Below are 17004 nucleotides of genomic sequence, written 5' to 3'. Positions count from 1 at the left end.
GACACCCCACCTAACTCCGTGAGGTTATGTACCCTTTCTGACATCCAACCTTCTCCGGCGGAGGAATGGAGGCCGGAACCGCAACGCCACGGTCAAGTTCACACGATCAGCAAACAGGTGTGGGGTGTGAGCCCTGGCAGGTCAGCTCCAAAGCCAATTGTCTTGAGCCGTCTGCCCCAGCAGCCTTCTTGTTAGGCTAAAGCATCTCAGAAGGACTAGCCCTGTACAAGACCCCTTCCGTTTCGTAAATCCCAGGCTGGATCCGGTGGAACCCGAGGCTGCGGGCTTCTCCGCCGCAGGCACGTGGGCGGTACCAGCAATATCTGTGGGGTCAGAACCATTTCCAGCCAGACACCAGGCACCCCAGCCCTCAACGCAAATGAGGAAACCTTCCTAAGCGGGGATAGACGGCAACTGACTGCGGAGGTTCCCTCCTCCTGGTTTTCACTTCATGTTTTGGATGCGGCGGGCCGGGTGAGCAGAGATCCCAGGCTTTGGCCCAGGCAGCTGGCCTGCCTCCGAGCACTGCCATGAACCACTTCCAGACCATCCTGCCTCGGGTCCGGATGCTGCTGGCCGGCCATCTGCCGAGCCAGGCCCGGGCCCTCCTGGACAGCATGTTGGAGAGGGAGCTCCTCTCCAGGGAGTACCACTGCGCTCTGCTCCGCGAGTCTGACGGCGAGGCCCTGGCCAGGAAGATCTCCTTGACCCTGCTGGAGAAAGGAGACCCAGGCTTGGCCCTCCTGAGGTGGGCATGGGGTACATGGCAGGCCCCGCTGGCCGAGAGGGACCCCGACGACAAGGATCGTGCCGGTAAGTCGGCATCCTCTCCGCTCAGCTCTAGGTGGAGCAAGGATCTTCCCTCCTCTCTGGGAGGAAGTCAGTGTGAGCATCCCTGTCCCCGGATGGGAAGGCTGACCCGCACAGGAGCTGGGGCCTCTGGGTGAGCTGGCGGGAGGCGGCCAGTGCCCGGGGAGCTCCGTCTGGAATGCTGGTGTGGGGGGCGCATCTGGTGTGCTTGCCTCCCTGCTTAAGAGAAGCCCATCCTGGAGGCGTGCAATCAAATGCCTGCTCGATTTTCTCTCCGAGCGGCCCTGAGGGGTCAGGCACTGCGCTGGGCAGCGGGGCTGGGGGCACAGATCGGCTCCCACCTTGCAAGGGGCTCACGGTCCAGTGGGGAAGGCAGATACGGGCGCTCAGTGAGGTTCCAACATGGAGAAATGAGGCGCCAGAGAGAGGAGGGGCCACAACGCTGGGGAGCAGAGGATGCCGTGTGTGCGCGCGTGTGTGTGTACATCTCTGTCAGCAAGAGACACAAATCAAAAGACAGAGAGACAGAGAGGAGGAAGGAAGGGACAGAAGGAAGGAGGGGGACAAAGAGGGACAAGCTGGGGGGAAGAGAGAGAGAGAAAGAGGGAGACAGAGACCCAAGAGGAACCAGATCAGGGCGCTTGGGTGGCTCAGTCAGTGGGGCGTCCGACTTCGGCTCAGGTCACGATCTCACGGCTCATGAGTTCGAGCCCCACGCCGGGCTCTGTGCTGACCGCTCGGAGCCCGGAGCCTGCTTCGGATTCTGTGTCTCCCTCTCTCTCTGCCCCTCCCCCACTCACTAGCTCACTCTCTCTCTCAAAAATCAATCAAGATTTTAAAAAGTTAAAAAAAAAAAAAAAAAAGGAACCAGATCAGAGAGAAGAGAGGAAGAGTGTCTTACTTTCAGAGTATTGACGACACTTGACTCCATCTCAAAGCAGAAAGACAAGCCTCCACCACGTCGCCGTTTCCACCCCCACCTCTGGCTCCTGGAACATGTTACGCCTTCCTCTCCTGTTTGCAAGAGGTTCTGGCTTTGCAGCAAACAAAGTTCCTCCTCCAGGCGCGTGTGTATTCTCTCCTGCTTTACCCAAATACGTGCTTTTCCGATTTTCTGACTCGGAGTGACAAGTTCCGGTCACGCTTGGTCCCTCTGTGGCTTCGGGGGAACTTGAAAATAGGAGAGGGTAACAACGATCCACGGCGATCGAGTACTTACCAGCGTGCCAGGCACACCACTCGTAGCGATCGCCTGCCGCAGAGAACAGACCCCCACCCCCAGGGGGGACACCAACCCGGGTCCTCAGGTGGCAAGTGCGGGAGGCTGGACGGAAAGCGGACCAGCTCTGTCCCCCTTCCGGCTTTGAGGGGCAATTTTCAAATTTTAAATTTCAGTTTCAGTGATGGTCCGGCCACCAGGGCGGTGTGTGTTTCTTTCTCCAGCCCTTTGGCCGAGACCCAAGTTTACATGGGGTTGGTTTTCCTGGTGGTTACGTTCTCGCCAGGTGGTTTCTGTTGGTTTTTTGAATACGTCTCTTATTCTCCCTGTCTCCCCCCCCCCCGCCCCCCCCAACGATCTCCCTGATTTCTTCACGGGGATTTGCAAGCTGCCTGCGTGGTCTGGATGGGGGTGCAGTAGCCACCCCGGGGGGCGGGGGCGGGCGGGGCGGGGGGGGGGGGTCAAGGCCATCCCCTCTACCTGTAAACTGCGTGCTGCTTTAGGTGGGGACTGCCCCTCCCTCCTCTGTCTGCTGGTTCCTGTTATTTAACTCTGTTTCCTCCCCGGGGATGTAATATTTTTATTTCTGATCCCATGTGAGTCTAGAAAGGGAACTAGGCTCGGGGTGACATGTTCTTTAGGGGGCTGGGAGACAGAGGAGGGGCCTCCTTCCGCTGCTCTTTCCTTGTGTCCTCCAGGACAGCTCCCCTCCAGGGCTCCCAGGGGCGCGCAGGACTGCGGGGCAGATGCGCGGGTGCGGTGCAAGCCGGGAGGGAGCCAGCCTTCCAGGGGGAAGAAGGAGAAGAGGGAAGAAAACCGTGTGCTTTGTAAAGAAAGGCCCTGACTTTGGTTTCAGTGGGGGGTTCAGAAAAGGAAACCATCGTGTGAAGGTTTTGTCACTCTCTCCACAACCCTTAACGATCTTCACCCTCCGCTGCTCTAAACCCTGCACTGGCTCCCCGTCATTCAGAGGAAAATCTAAATCTGGACCGCGGCCCGCAAAGCCCGTCACCGTCTGGTTCTCGTCGCTGCTCTGCTCTCATCCCGTACCTGTGCTCTGTCCTCCAGTCATGCTGGCACCCTTAGTGTCCCTGGGACGAGACTGGCATGCTCTCGACCACAGGACCTTGGCACGTGCTGGTCCCACTACCTGGAACCCTCTTCTCCAGAAAGCCTCTTGGTCCGCCTCCTCTGCTCTTTACCCAGATTTCACCTTCTCAGTGAGGCCTACCCTGAGCATCCCATTTAGAATCTCAGGTCCCCATCCACACTCTCAGCCCCCTCCGTAGACTGGCATTTTCGCCCTCCCTATATTTTACTTTTGTATTATGTTTGTTGTTTCTTTTCTGACCTTCCCGCTGGAAGATTAGCTCCACGTGGGCAGGGATCTGTGGTTTGATCCCATCGCGTCCCAAATGTCTGGCACTGGGCAGGTGTGCAATGTATGTTTGTTGACTGTTGGGTGGGTGAATGGATGCGTGGAGGGATGGTTGGATGGGTGAGTGGAAGAGGGAGCAGGTAGATGGGCGGCCGAAGGGCGGATGGTTCACATAGTATCGTTATTCTCTCTTCACAGATGGGTTAACTGAGGCACAGAGAGGTTAAGAGATTTGCTCAGGTCATGGCCCGGGGAGGGGACTGTTGGATCTCACAAGTCCAGACCTACCCCTGTATTTTCTGCTTGGTTGCCTCTTCAAAACAACCCAAGGGGTACCGTAAATCTACCCCAGACACGTTGGCCCACTGCAGACGGAAATCAGGCGCATGATTCAAAAGACATCTTCAGCGATTGCAATCGTGCAGAAAGCCTACCTCTGGGGACGCGACCGTGGGGGGGTTGACTCTGTGTGACACGAAGCTGCACAGGTGCATCCAACCCCAGGCAAGCTCGGGAGGAGGCCTGGGTGCCAAGGTCCTTGTCCCGACGGAACAAAGCAGCTTCCCCGGGGAATCCAAGCAAACGCTCAGGCATTCTCTGGTGACAGTGGGTGACGACACGTGGAAGGCAATCCAAGGACAGAGAAGGGAGAGTGAGGACAGCAGTGATGGAGAAAGACCAGGCCGGACACTGGGTAGCTCCGGGTCTGTGGCCACGCTCTGTCCCTTACAAACCACGTGACCGTGACTGGATCACTCTGACCCTCGGTTTCTTCATCTTGAAAATGGGAGTGAGGATATAAAGCTCCCAGGACTATAGTGAGGGTTAAATGAGACGGTAGCTGGAGACTATCCAAGGCAGTGCTTGGCATTAGACAGCTAAGTCTAGTGGGGAGGCAGCGGGGAGGTTGGCACAGGGAAGAATAACCCAGGGGTTTGAGGTGCAGAGAAAACAGTTGTGTTTAGTCTCACTGGGGGGGGGGGGGCACAGAACATCTGGACACCTATCCCACGCTGAGTGCTTGCGGGCTGTGTATATCTGAGAAATGCATCACTGTGCCCCCACCGTTGGGCTGGCACATGGCTAATCGCATGGTCTCCTCCCTCGGACTGGTCATGGCTCTCTAATTCCAAGGGGGTAGGGCTGTGAGCACTTTCTGGAACCCCACTGGGCCTCAGTTTCCAGCACTTGTAAAACGGAGGCGATAACAGTACCCAGGGTGGTGCCCTAAGGGTTCAGGGACCTCGGCGAACCTGGGGCACGTGCATTCCCGCAAGAAGAGAGCAGACTCCGACTCACCAGCCTCAGTGGTGTTTGGGGAGCGACAGCCCCGAGGGGTGCATCAGGGTGACAGCCACCCCGGGGTTTGTGAATGGAGTGTGGGCACAGCAGTGCCTTTGGGCGAGCGTCTCGAGGCTGGAGGAAAGTCCCAGCCCCCGGTTTTATCTTTGATTATTTCCTTTGGCGTTCTTTTGCTTGGAGTTCTCTGTTTTCACAAGGCGCTATTTTTGTGCACCAGGACTCTGTTCTAGGAACCGAGGAACCAAGTCTCCCTCTAGGATATTGTGTGATTTATTGGAAAGGGAGGGACATGCCTCAGGCTGCCAGATTTCTCTCCAGCTTCCTTCCCCATTTGGCCCTCAGCATGCGACAGCCACCAGCACCCAGACCTCAGAGAGGAGGGGCGCAGTGCCCTCCCGCCCTCCTCTTTCCTTTCCTTTCCAGACCCGCTTCTGCTCTGATCTGGGGGGGCTTCCTGTGCCCCCCGGGGGGGGACCCGTGTTCGCAAGCCCCGCCGCTCCCCTCCGGGGGGGGGGGCGGGGCGGCTCCACAGCCACGTAGACGCGCTTCACCTTTATCCCCAGGAGTCGGGAAGCTGACACTTCCCCATGGGTTTTCCCAGGCTGACCTTTGGTCTGTTCCATACCCTGCTTGGCTCTAAGCCTAGCGCCTGACCCAACCGGGGACGGTTTCTGTTCTCTGTTACCTTAAGCAGCTTACCTGCGTCCTTACCTAGTCTCTATTCATCTCTCCGGCCACCTGCCCACCCACCTACCCGCCTGTCCTCCAACTTACCTGGTCCACAGAACCACCTACCAATATCGGCTTCCCAATCCAGCCACTTAGATCTAGAACCCACTTCTATGCACTTGTCAATTTATCTGTTCTTCTATATTTTCATGTATTAACTTACTCACCTGCCTGCCTATCAACCACTTGTATATTTACCCACGAACGGGCCTGCGTTCTCATGCACTTTCCTACCCGTCCAATTTGGATACCTATCAGTTTAGTCATATTTATTCACCTGCGTTTCTATTGACTTCTTTTCCCTGCTTCCTTCCATCCTTCCTTTCTTCTTCCTTAATCACTGTTTTTGCACCTGCTAGAGATTATGGTGGTCACCAAAAAAGCATAAAAGGCACTTACAACCTAGGAGAGGGGGCCCGTCACCGTTTGGAACTTGAACCTGCCTGGATCGTTCAAATTCAAACTCCATTCCTTCATTCAAACGATCTTGGGATGGTGTGACTTTTTAAAAAAAAAATTTTTTTTAATGTTTATTTATCTTTGACACAGAGAGAGAGAGAGAGAGAGAGAGAGAGAGAGAGAGCAGGGGAGGGGCAGACAGAGAGGGAGACACCGAATCCAAAGCAGGCTCCAGGCTCGGAGCTGTCAGCGCAGAGCCTGACGTGGGGCTCGAACCCATGAACCGTGAGATCGTGACCTGAGCCGAAGTCGGATGCTCAACGGACTGAACCACCCAGGCGCCCCGGGGTTGTGTGACTCTGAAGTTGGAAAATAAAACACTCTGACCTTCTTGCAGGCCACCAAGTCTATAGTCATGAAATGGGAAGATGCTTTGCCAAAAACGTGGCCACAAGGTTGCTAAAAAAAGAATAAAGTACAAGATCTTTGTTAGCTGGATGGGTGATGAGAGCAGAAACTCAGGCCTTGAAGGATGGCTCAAAGGAAGGCAAGAGCTCAGTCCTGGCTGGGACCTTGCTAGAGCAGTGGTGCCCTCAGTGGTACGATGGCAACCTGCCCGCGGCTCTTCTCGTTGTTCCCACTGCCCCTGCCCACATCCAGGGCCCAAGAGCTCCTGGCTGGGCGGGCACTATAATGGCTCCTCCCTGGTGTCGATGGCCGAGGCCCTCCTTGTGCTCATCTACAGCCTGTGGCATCAGCCAATCGTGCAGGCTGGTACGTACCACCTCCTGGCTCAGAGACCTGTGTCGACACAGGCATGGCCAGATTCGGGTCTCGATAGTGGGCCTGGAGGGCGGCAGGGAGGACGTGGAAAGACCGGGTAGCAGAATTGAGATCAGACCGGGTGACCGATGAAGGCATCCACACAGGCGCACCTCCAGCCTGACGGGACTCTCCTTGCGAGCTCGGCCCGGGCACGAAACCGATTCAGAACTGCCTTGGCCACGGCTGTCAGAACTGGCTGCTTCCGAGGGCAGGACATAAGTGGCCTCGAGTGCCATAAGTGGCCTCGAGACGACCGAATGCCCAGGGGTACCTCTCCCTTGGCATCAGGTCATGGGAAGATGAGACTGCTGGAGATTTCTAACATCTGTCACGTCTGTTTTATTAGCCTAACAAGGCAAGACCCTGTTTCAAATGGACTATTAGCATTTCCCGCTTGTCTGCCTACTTCCTCCCAGGGACTTCTGAAAGCAGTGACTGTTTGAAAATAATCACCCAACAAAGAAATTATTATCTTGATGTCATATGGGGGCAACAGAGGCCCACACAAGGGAAATCAGGGGTCCAGGGTCACACCCCTGCTAATAACAGCAGGGGCTTGACGCCCGCTCCTGGGACTCCCAAAGCAGAGCTCTTTCATTAAAAACACAGGGGATGTTTTTCATGGCTGCCCAAACTTCCTTCGCTTCAGCACCACCCTGGTGATTCCTGCACACCCTCCATGCTGCTCTTTGCTTGGCAGGTGTTTTCTCAAAGCACACGCCTTTTCTTTTTCATCCAACCGCGTTTTCCAAGGAAGGCTTACGTCCACCATAAAGGAAAAGAAAGACCACCCTTAGAAGGTAACTACGGGACAGGAAGGCACAGCAGTGTTTACACAAGTCTGGCCAGATGCCATCTCTTCCTGAAGGCTTGAGGCTGGGGGCTGCGCTCTGTGAAACAAGGATTTCATGCATTTGAAGAGGTGTTAAGGACCCCAGATGGAGACCCTCTCCTGGATGCCATCAGGAGCTTGGGGAGAAGCTTGCAAGGACACTAACTTTCTCAGTGGGAGGGGGTGTGTGCAGAGAGGGGGTGGGGGGGGGGGGAGTCAGTGCTGTTTATAACCACATCTATGTGTCACCCCAAACCGTCTGGCTTGTAAACAGAGCACATTTGGGGTAGCATCCTTTTATGTGTAATTCATGTTCCAGCCCAATGTCTTGGAATAAAAATAATGAGTGGACCACTCACCATCTCCCAGGAAATTCAGGGCGATTTGGTGTGGGGGCGGGGTGGTAGAGGAAAGTGGAATCTGGGAAGTCTGCCAGACCCTAACCTTAACCCCGCCCCCGCCTCGCTCAGCTTGTCTCGAGGCATTTGTGGGGCTCAGATCCCCCGCCTCATCTTGCAGAGGATGGCAGAACTGTCACCAGTGCTCCACCATGGTCACCATAATTTCAGACCGTCATTGTGTCAAAGGTTCCCACCCCCCCCCCACCCCTGCAAGAGACAACTCTCAACCTCCTACAGTCACCCCATTACCCCATTTGGTCCACAACAAGGAACTGAAATTAACATCAGAGGCTAGGGGAGGGCTTAAGGGAGTGTGGGCAAATTAGAGAGTTTTCAGCCTGAGAAATCTGACAGCTGGATGCCGTTTCATAGGGGGAGAGTTTGCTGTGGGTCCCTTGCTGGCTTCCTTTGCATGCTGGCTTAGGTTTGGCGGTCTGGGACTGGTGTGTGTGTGTGGGGGGGGGATAAACTCGAGATGAAGCCGTCTGCCCCTGACCTGGGCATTCAGAGGCATCCCTGGGCAGGCTGAGGGCACCCAGCGGGGCTGCCAGACTCCGGGACAGAGCCTGCCTCACTGCGTTGCCCAGACCATGCGTTGCCTCGCTCCACACCCTGCGGGGTCCTACCTGCTAGAGCCCCAAGGTAAAAAGGCTGGTGGAGGAAGTTGGGGCGGAGAATGCTTCTCGATTTAGGGTGAGGCCATCTCGGAACTGGGGGATGGGGGCGGAAAGAGGGTCCCTGGTCCCGTCGGGGCTGTTGGAAAAAGCGAGGCAGTTGGCTATTTCCTCCCACTTGAGGGACATTCAGATCGGCCCAGGTGCCTGGCACGTGAGAGTGCTTCATCAGGCTGAAGTGGTTCTCAAGGGCCAGTATTCGGGAGGCGTGTTGTTAGCTCTCAGCATCGAAGGCCTGGCTCAGCCAACCACAAGGTCCTCGCTCTACCTGGTAAACGCTGAGGGGTGCCCTTGAAGGACAGGATCCCTGCCAGACCGCACCCCATCCCTCGGGGAAGCCAGGAAACCGAAGCCAGGGGGCTGGCAATAGCCAGGCGCCTGGACAGATGTTACCCTCGCCCCAGTTTCCAGACTGTGTTTGGGGGAAGAAGTGGAGGATGAGAAAGAGCGGGAGGGAGACCCCAAAGCACAGATATCTGGCACCAGCTCTGAAGTCAGCACGGCGTGTGTGAATCCCAGCTCCATCGCTGGCTGGGTGCGAAGTGACTCAGAACATGTCACCAACCTTCTCCGGGACTGTTTCCCTGGGCTGTTAAAATAGAAGGGGAGGGGCGCCTGATGGCTCTGGTTAAGCGGCGACTGCGGCTCGGGTCATGATCTCGCGGTTCGTGAGTTCGAGCCCCACGTCGGGCTCTGTGCTGACGGCTCCGAGCCTGGAGCCTGCTTCGAATTCTGCGTCTCCCTGTGTTGCTGCAACTTCCCCACTCGTGCTCTCTCTCTCTCAAAAATAAATAAAAATTAAAAAAAAATTTTTATTTTAAAAAAAAAATTTTTTTTTTCAACGTTTATTTATTTTTGGGACAGAGAGAGACAGAGCATGAACGGGGGAGGGGCACAGACAGAGGGAGACACAGAATCGGAAACAGGCTCCAGGCTCTGAGCCATCAGCCCAGAGCCTGACGCGGGGCTCGAACTCCCGGACCGCGAGATCGTGACCTGGCTGAAGTCGGACGCTCAACCGACTGCGCCACCCAGGCGCCTCAAAAAAATTTTTTTAAATAGGAGAAGGGGAAAACTCTATGACGGCCGGGGGGTATAACAGTGGAGGGTAGCAGGGTCTATCTAGCACACTGCCTGGTACACTGTAGGAACTAAATGTCATCGTAGGAGCCCAACAGTATTGGTGTCGCTGCTGCGTGTTTGAGAGGGGCCGGACTGCCTCCCTCAGACACCGCTGAAATGTGTGGCTTTCTCTGAACCCACGCTCTGATAAGTTTTCCAGCTCTGTTGAATAGAGCTTGTTGGGTGTTTTGCTAGGGAAGGAGAGGTCAGAAGTCACCTTGACTCACCCCCCTCAATTCCAGACAGGAAATCCAAGCCTGGGAAAGGAGGTGACCTCCCCAAGGTCTCATGGTGGGTGGAGCTGGTGTCCAAGACCTCTGGAGGAGGAAGGGGGAAGGCCGGTCCATGAGGGGTGTGGCGAGGAAGGCCGGTCCGTGAGGGGAGGCAGGGGTGCTGAGGTTCAGTTTCCAGCCCTTTAAGTTCCCGGAGGAGGAGTTTCCTCTTTCCTCTCCAGGGCATTTGGCTTCCCAGGCGTGAATGGCTCAGGGAGCAAGTGTCTGAGTCCCTGTGTCCTGCGAGGGTCGCTTGCCACCTTCACAGCTGGGCTGAGCTGGAGAGAAGGCCGTGCAAAAGCGAGGGCAAGCGAGGGGAAGAGGGACGGGCTTGCCGATTTCATGCACGTGGGCGCCCGCTCCCCTCAGGCAGGGGACTGCCCATTTCCAGGAGGCGATGGACGCTCTGGGAGTGCCCAGGAGTGGAGGGATACAACCCAGGCGCTTCAAAGAAAGCACGTGGTGGGTGCAGCAGGGGGAGGCGTGGATGCCTGCTTACTCCCCAGCTTGGCCCGAATCCCGAGTTGCAGAGAGAAAGTGAAAGAGAAAAGGGTGGCTGCAGGGGGTGAGGTGGGGTGGCTGGGTAACCGATCTGCCCCAGTCTGGCCGCAGCTCCAGAGCTGGCGGGAGGGCGAGGCCGCTGGCAGCCAGTGGGAGTCCGGGGAGCAGCGGTAGGTGACCAGGGTCCCCTTGCACCCCTAAAGTCGGCCGGGCAATCGAGGCTCAGAGGCTGGCAGCTACTTTCCTGAGGCTGCACAGCAAGGCTGGGAGGAGGGAGAAGGGAACGTGCAGAGTGTGGGTCCGGAAAGTCCTGTTTCCAGCATCTGTGGCCGGGAAGGCAGGGACGGGAGTGCAGACGGGGGCTGAGTTTGGTGCCGGTACCCAGAGCGCTGGGGGCGCAGGGAGCGCGGGGGGGGGGGGGGGCGGGGGGGGGGGGGGGGGCGCGGGGGGGTGCAGGAGGGGCGCAGAGCTGAGCCCGGCACAGGCACCAAACCCATGCCACATGCACTGTCTGTGCGTCCTAGAATCCGTAGAGGCGCGTGGGGATGCGCGCCGCGCTGAGGGGGACGCAAGGCTTTCCCTCTACGGGGGCCCCGGGGGCCGGGCTGCCCTTCCCTGAGCCTCACTTTTCCAGCTGTATCGGCTCAGCAAACTGACTCAGGAGTCCAGGTTCCAGGCCCTCCTGTGGAGTGCCCCGCGCAGGGAAGGGCTGTGGGGAGCCCGACCTTTAGCCGAGCCTGCTGGAGAAATCCTCACCTCTGTCATCCGAGAAAAGGACACAAACTGAAAAAGAACAAAGGCCTTTATTTGAAGGTCTCAGAATTGCAATTCGGGGAGCACAGAGAAGTGTTTTTGTCATGTGGGGAAAGCCCCGGGGGTTTTGTGGGAAAGAAGGAAGGGTTATGATGTGCTTGAGGCAAAGAACAGGAGAGAGAGAGAGAGAGAGAGAGAGAGAGAGAGAGAGAGAGAAACTCTGCTGATTTGGTGTTGAGCAGCTGAGCCGTTTCTGATTAGAATCCTATGATTTTGTTGGTACCATCGGATGAAACTGTGCTTTGTAGGTGTTAACTTTACTGCCCCCACAGGATCCGGAGGCCAGTTGTCTTTATTAACATTTCCACGAGCAACTGCTTGTGAAACCCTTGCCACTTGTGGCCCCGGTCAGGAGTTCCTTAGCCAGAAAGGAACACGGGGCTTTAAAATGGAGTCTCTTAGGTCCGGAAATGTGATACAATTCCTGGCCTCGCTCTGATCATCTCGCGCGAGGGGTGCAGCGTTCCGGGACTGCTTTAACAAGGTTGGCATCTCATTCTCACCTTGGGGACTCGAGCCACGCCTCCCAACCGGAGGAACCAAGGAGCCCCAGAAAGGGGGGTGTCTCTGGGGTCCCCAGAATGCCAGAATTGGAGCTGTCACGTCTAGCTCCGTCCGGGACCCTCAAAGCCCACAGCTGTGTTCTGAGTCCCACGCCCCCCCCCATCCAAGGTGACACAGGGTGGGGGTCGGAACCCAGAGGTCCACAGAGCCCCACGGCACCCCCACAGCACCCCACTCTCATTTGCCGCCTGGAGTCCCTAACTTTGGCAGGACGCCTTCCCTCTGTGAAGTCCCCCCTCCACACCAGCCAAGAAAAGAAATACTCCCGGCCGATCAGAAGTTGAAGGAAATGGGTGGCTCTTGCTCTAAGGCTTGGTGGAACGGTGGGGAGAGAGGGGGAGAGCCCAGCAAGGGATCACCGTCCAAACCCCAGGCTGCCTTAGGCAAGGACCTGTCTCCAAGATCCTAGGATGTACAATGGAAAGATCCTCAGAGAGAACTGAGCCAAGGGGTCCCCGGCTTCCTGCACACGGAAATCACCTGAGAGGCTGTTTAGTGTGTAAGTCCCACCCCCCAAGGCTCCACTGGCTGGGCCTGTCCTAAACTGTTTATCTGGGTGACTCCTATGTCAGAGGTCCAGAGGTCATACAGGCATTGAGAGGCACTGAGTGATCCACACCCTGTACTGTCATCATGTTACAAAACCACGGGGACTTCCCCCGGAGGTTTTGTCAAAGGCCACATAGTAGAGTCAAGATTTGAACCCAAGACTGTGGAGAGCCCAGGCACTGGACTACAGTGGGAGCCTCTACAAATGCAGGGCAGGCCCTGGGTACTCAGAGAGAGTCTTGGTGATACAACAAAGTCTGTCTGATGGCAGGGACCCGGTTTTACCTCTTGAGACCTCAGCACCTGGTACTTTGTGAAGAGTAGTCAGGAAATTAACAAAAGAACTCAACACCAAGGCCTGGGGTCAATCCCGGGCAGTCAGGGAAGTGACCTGAAGAGGAAGGGGAAGCTCCTGGAATTGACTCTCAGATTTGCCATCAGTCACCTTGAACAAATGACTTTCCTCTTGGAGGTTCATCCGTAAGATAGATAAAACAAAGAGCACTGTTGGGGGCGCCTGGGTGGCTCAGTCGGTTAAGCGTCCGATTTCGGCTCAGGTCATGATCTCACCATTCCCGAGTTCGAGCCCTGCCTCGGGTTCTGGGCTGACAGCTCAGAGCCTGGAGCCTGTTTCAGATTCTGTGTCTCCCTCTCTCTCCCTTCCCCTTCCCTTTTGTGCGCGCTCTCTCTCTCTCTCTCTTCCTCTCTCTCAAAAATAAACATTAAAAAACAAACACCACCAATAACAACAACAACAAAAACAAAGAGCAGGGTCTTGGTGATTGACTGACATGCACAGAAGTACTTTGGAAAAACCACCGAAGACTATGCCTGTGCCAGGAGTAACCATTATAGCTTCTGGAGGAATTGCACAGAATGATCTGAGGGGAAGTTGTGGGCTGAAGGGAGGTTTCCAGACTTGGAGGCATATGTGATGGGTGGTCCAAAGACAGTTCTTAAAGAGGTATTACCTGACGCTGGTTCTCGTGGAGCGGAGATGGTTGCTTTCCTGATTCATTTTCAACTTTCTTCATTTTTGTGTGTAGCTGTCTTTGGCAACACTCATGCTTGCTGATGTTTCTTGTTAACAGAACAACAGAACAGTAGAGCAGTTGCCTTTATTTTGATAACATTGCTTTGTTTTCAGTGGCAAGGATAGTTCCCCCCTGTGCCCCCCACCATGGGAGGTAGTGATTAAGTTTCCTTTTTTTTTTAATGGTAACATAAAATTTACCAATGTAACCCCTTTTAAGTTTACAGTTCAGCTGCGTTACATGTATTCATACTGTTCCACAACCATCACCACCATCCATCTCCAGAACCTTCTCATCACCCCAAACTGACTCCCTGTTCCTCTGGCAACCGCCCTTGTATGTTCTGTCTCTACGAATTCGACGACTCCAGGTGCCTCCCATGAGTGGGATTATACAAAATTTGTCCTCGGGTGACTGGCTTCTTTCATTTAGCCTATCTTTCACGTTCATCCGTGTTATAGCAGGCGTCAGTGTTTTATTCCTTTTTATGGCCACATAATAGCCCGTGTCTGGATGGACCACGTTGGTTTTATCCATTCGTCTGTTGACGGACATTTGAGCTGTTCCTACATTTTGTCTATCATGAATAGTGCGCGACGAACATTCACGTGTCGGTACGTGTTTGATTTCCTGACTTCAATTCTGGAAAGTTTTCTTTCATTTTTTTTAAACGTTATTTATTTTGAGAGAGAGAGAGAGAGAGAGTGCGCGTGTGTGCATTCCGCCGCACGTGGGCGAGCGGACGAGGGGCAGAGAGAGAGGGAGGGAGAGAGGGAATCCCAAGCGGGACGTTGTCAGCGCAGAACCTGACCTGGGGCTCTGTCTCACCAACCTTGAGATCAGTGACCTGAGCTGAAATCAAGAGCTGGGATGCTTCACCGACGGAGCCACCCGGGCACCCCAGGGAAAGTTTTCTTTTAAAATAAATGCGTTCGTTTTTGTTTTTTTTTTTTAAAGGCTATTTCAAGGAAAATACAAAGGTAAATTATAGAACAGGTGCTTTGTAGAGGTGACCAAACAAATTGTAAAGCTGGCTGATGAACACCCGAGGTTTGGGAGACTGGGTTAGTGCAAAGGCTTGGTAGCTGTTGTAACAATCCGGGCTGTGGGGTTGGGGGCTGCTACGTCAAGGAGACGGCTGCCGGGGGAAAGAAAAGTTTTCCTTTCTCGGAAGGAAAACTGGAAGTACTGAGGAAGGGTTCATACCGATTCCAGGGTTCTCGGCTGGGGAGAAGTGGAAAGGTGGCAGAAATGGAGATTCTGGAAGGTTCACCTGCCGGGGGAGAATCGCAAGTTTCCCAGTGTTCAAAAAAAGTCACAGAAGCTGAGGGTCCAGGGTTTTCTTGGCAAGTGGAAATTCAGGCTGCCTTGAAAATAAAACCTATCTTAATTCCGGCCCGGCAAGTGTGCGCGTCAGAGGGCCGGAGCAGGTGCTCGTTGAAAAACACAGAACCCCTGGGAAAAAAAAGAAACAAACAAACAACAGAGCCTCTGGGAGTCAGGCCCGGGGTTGCTGTGCGTTCAGCGTCCTTCCCAGGCAGTTTTGATTCGCAGCCAGGCCTGCCAATCGCATATCTCGGGGGTCAGAGCCTGGCAGGCAGGGCTGGCCTGTGATTCATCTCAGTGTGGCCCTGGCTTAGGTGCCGTGTTAGGTCAAGCTGAGGGTCAGGCCTGGAGCTGAGGGCTTGGCTTCGCTGATTCTTGCCCCCCTCCTCTTCCCAGGACCTGGCTCGGGTTGTCTTCCTTGGAAAAACCTGTCGGACTCCTTTCCAGGTCGTTAACGGCAGCAGCTAGGAATGTTGGGGTGTACAGAGGGAAGGCCACCTGGAGGCAGGAGAGGCCGGCCAAGCCGGAAGGGGACTTGAGCTCTGGACAAGCACTGATCACCCCCTGTCCCCCCAGCTGCAGCCGGGTGTCCTGCCTTCTCCTCCCGGGTCCCCTGGGCCCTTCGCCCCCAGTAACCGTGCCACTTACAGGCATGTGCACCAGCCGAGGTATCACTTGAATCCCCCAAATTTTCCAAGTCACGATGAGGTGAATGTCCTTGGGGAGAGAGGCAGAGAAGATACGTGCCTTTTACCCGAGGAGATTTGCACATGTGGGGGGTTTACTGCGGACATGCACCGAAGGGAGAGGGCAGAGGCAGGATGGGGCAGAGGGAGGTTGGGGTGCCGTAAATCTCGACAGAAGGTCCAGCACGCTGCAGCCGGGATAGCCTTTGGCGTTCCTGCAGACTGAGGCACGGACCAGACCTTTGCACCCCGATGGGACCTGTCATTGGATGTGGGCTCCGCTTGGAAAGCGGATGTGACTTGGAGCTATTCCCAGAGCTGTGAGCCCCTGGCCCTCCGGCAGCTGGTAGGTGGGCACCTCGACCTCAAGAAGCTGATCTGAGTAGCTCGCCATAGTATCTGCCCTCCCGGTTGAAATGGTCAAGTCCGACTCTCCAGAGGCCAAGGTCTAAACTTCCATCCGGAGTCGCTTTGAACTGTATTCTTTGTGGTGCCCCCCCTTGGGGAGGGAAGGTTGTGGGCCCTCCGTCCCCTTTAAGCACCTCCCCTGTTCTGAGATTTGCCTTCAAAGGCATTCGAGGTGTATCCTTGTGCTTGTAGGGGTCGGCTAGGCTGCTTTTTCTCCCGGGTGTTACTCTGCACTTCTGGATTTGGGCTCTCAGAGCTCATTCTCTTTCTGACTGTTTTGCTCTCTACTACGTTATTAAGTTCCACCTGCATCGCTCCGTGTGCATGCGGCCTGTTGCTTCTTTATTTTTAAATTAAAAAAAAAATGTCTATTTGTCTTTGTGAGAGAGAGAGAGAGAGAGAGAGAGAGAGAGAGAGACAGAGCAGGAGCAGGGGAGGGGCAGAGAGAGAGGGAGACACAGAATCCGAAGCAGGCTCCGGGCTCCGAGCCGTCGGCACAGAGCCCGACGTGGGGCTCGAACTCACGGACCTCGAGATCATGACCCGAGCCGAAGTCGGTTGCTCACAGGACTGAACCACCCCAGCGCCCCGTGGTCTGTTGCTTCTAATCAGGGCATCACCCCCCAGGGAGTGCCGTGGCTACTTTTTACTGTCCTTCCCTCAGCAGCGGACACCCGGATGGCCTCCACACTCTGTCACCACAAACAGTACAGTGCGTCGTCCGGTGGGTGTCTCCGTGGGGCCATGGGAGCATTTCCTTGGGACGTCTGTGCCCAACCTTGAACTGGAAGGTTGTAGGATCGCCACATCTTTAGGTCTTCTAAGTGGTGCTGGGTTGTTCACCAGGGTGGCCGCACCAGCCCGCTCCTACCCGCAGCCTTTGGCGTTTCCTGGCTTTCTAATTTTGGCCAGTCGCACACTGTCAAGTGATGCCTTGCTGTTTCTATTTTGGAGCACTTTCTGGATAGGTCACTTGAGACAAGACACAGCAGCCTAGTGACATAGACGCCGTGCCAACCAAGGGCAGTAGATTTCGCAACCAGGAGAGGCTCAGTGACTTACTTACGTGAGGTCACGCAGTTAGTGGGGGGACTGCGATTTGAACCCAGAGCTTGCGCTCTTAACCACCGTATTGTCATTATCATGTTTTGTCTCCCTCT

General features: G+C 55.4%; 1 protein-coding gene across 1 annotated transcript in view; it reads left to right on the top strand.

The window, feature by feature from the left end:
• The first annotated feature begins 235 nt into the window (after nt 1-235).
• The window catches only part of CIITA (class II major histocompatibility complex transactivator), a 46756-nt gene continuing 29987 nt past the window's right edge, over nt 236-17004 (top strand). The window contains 1 exon segment of the mRNA XM_040459037.1: nt 236-813. Within this exon segment, the coding sequence (XP_040314971.1) occupies nt 531-813 (283 nt within the window). The 5' untranslated portion in view covers nt 236-530.

This window comes from Herpailurus yagouaroundi, unplaced genomic scaffold (assembly GCF_014898765.1).
Source record: "Herpailurus yagouaroundi ecotype Mexico unplaced genomic scaffold, PumYag 222, whole genome shotgun sequence".
Lineage (NCBI taxonomy): Eukaryota > Metazoa > Chordata > Mammalia > Carnivora > Felidae > Herpailurus > Herpailurus yagouaroundi.
This window is presented reverse-complemented; position numbering and strand designations above follow the sequence as displayed.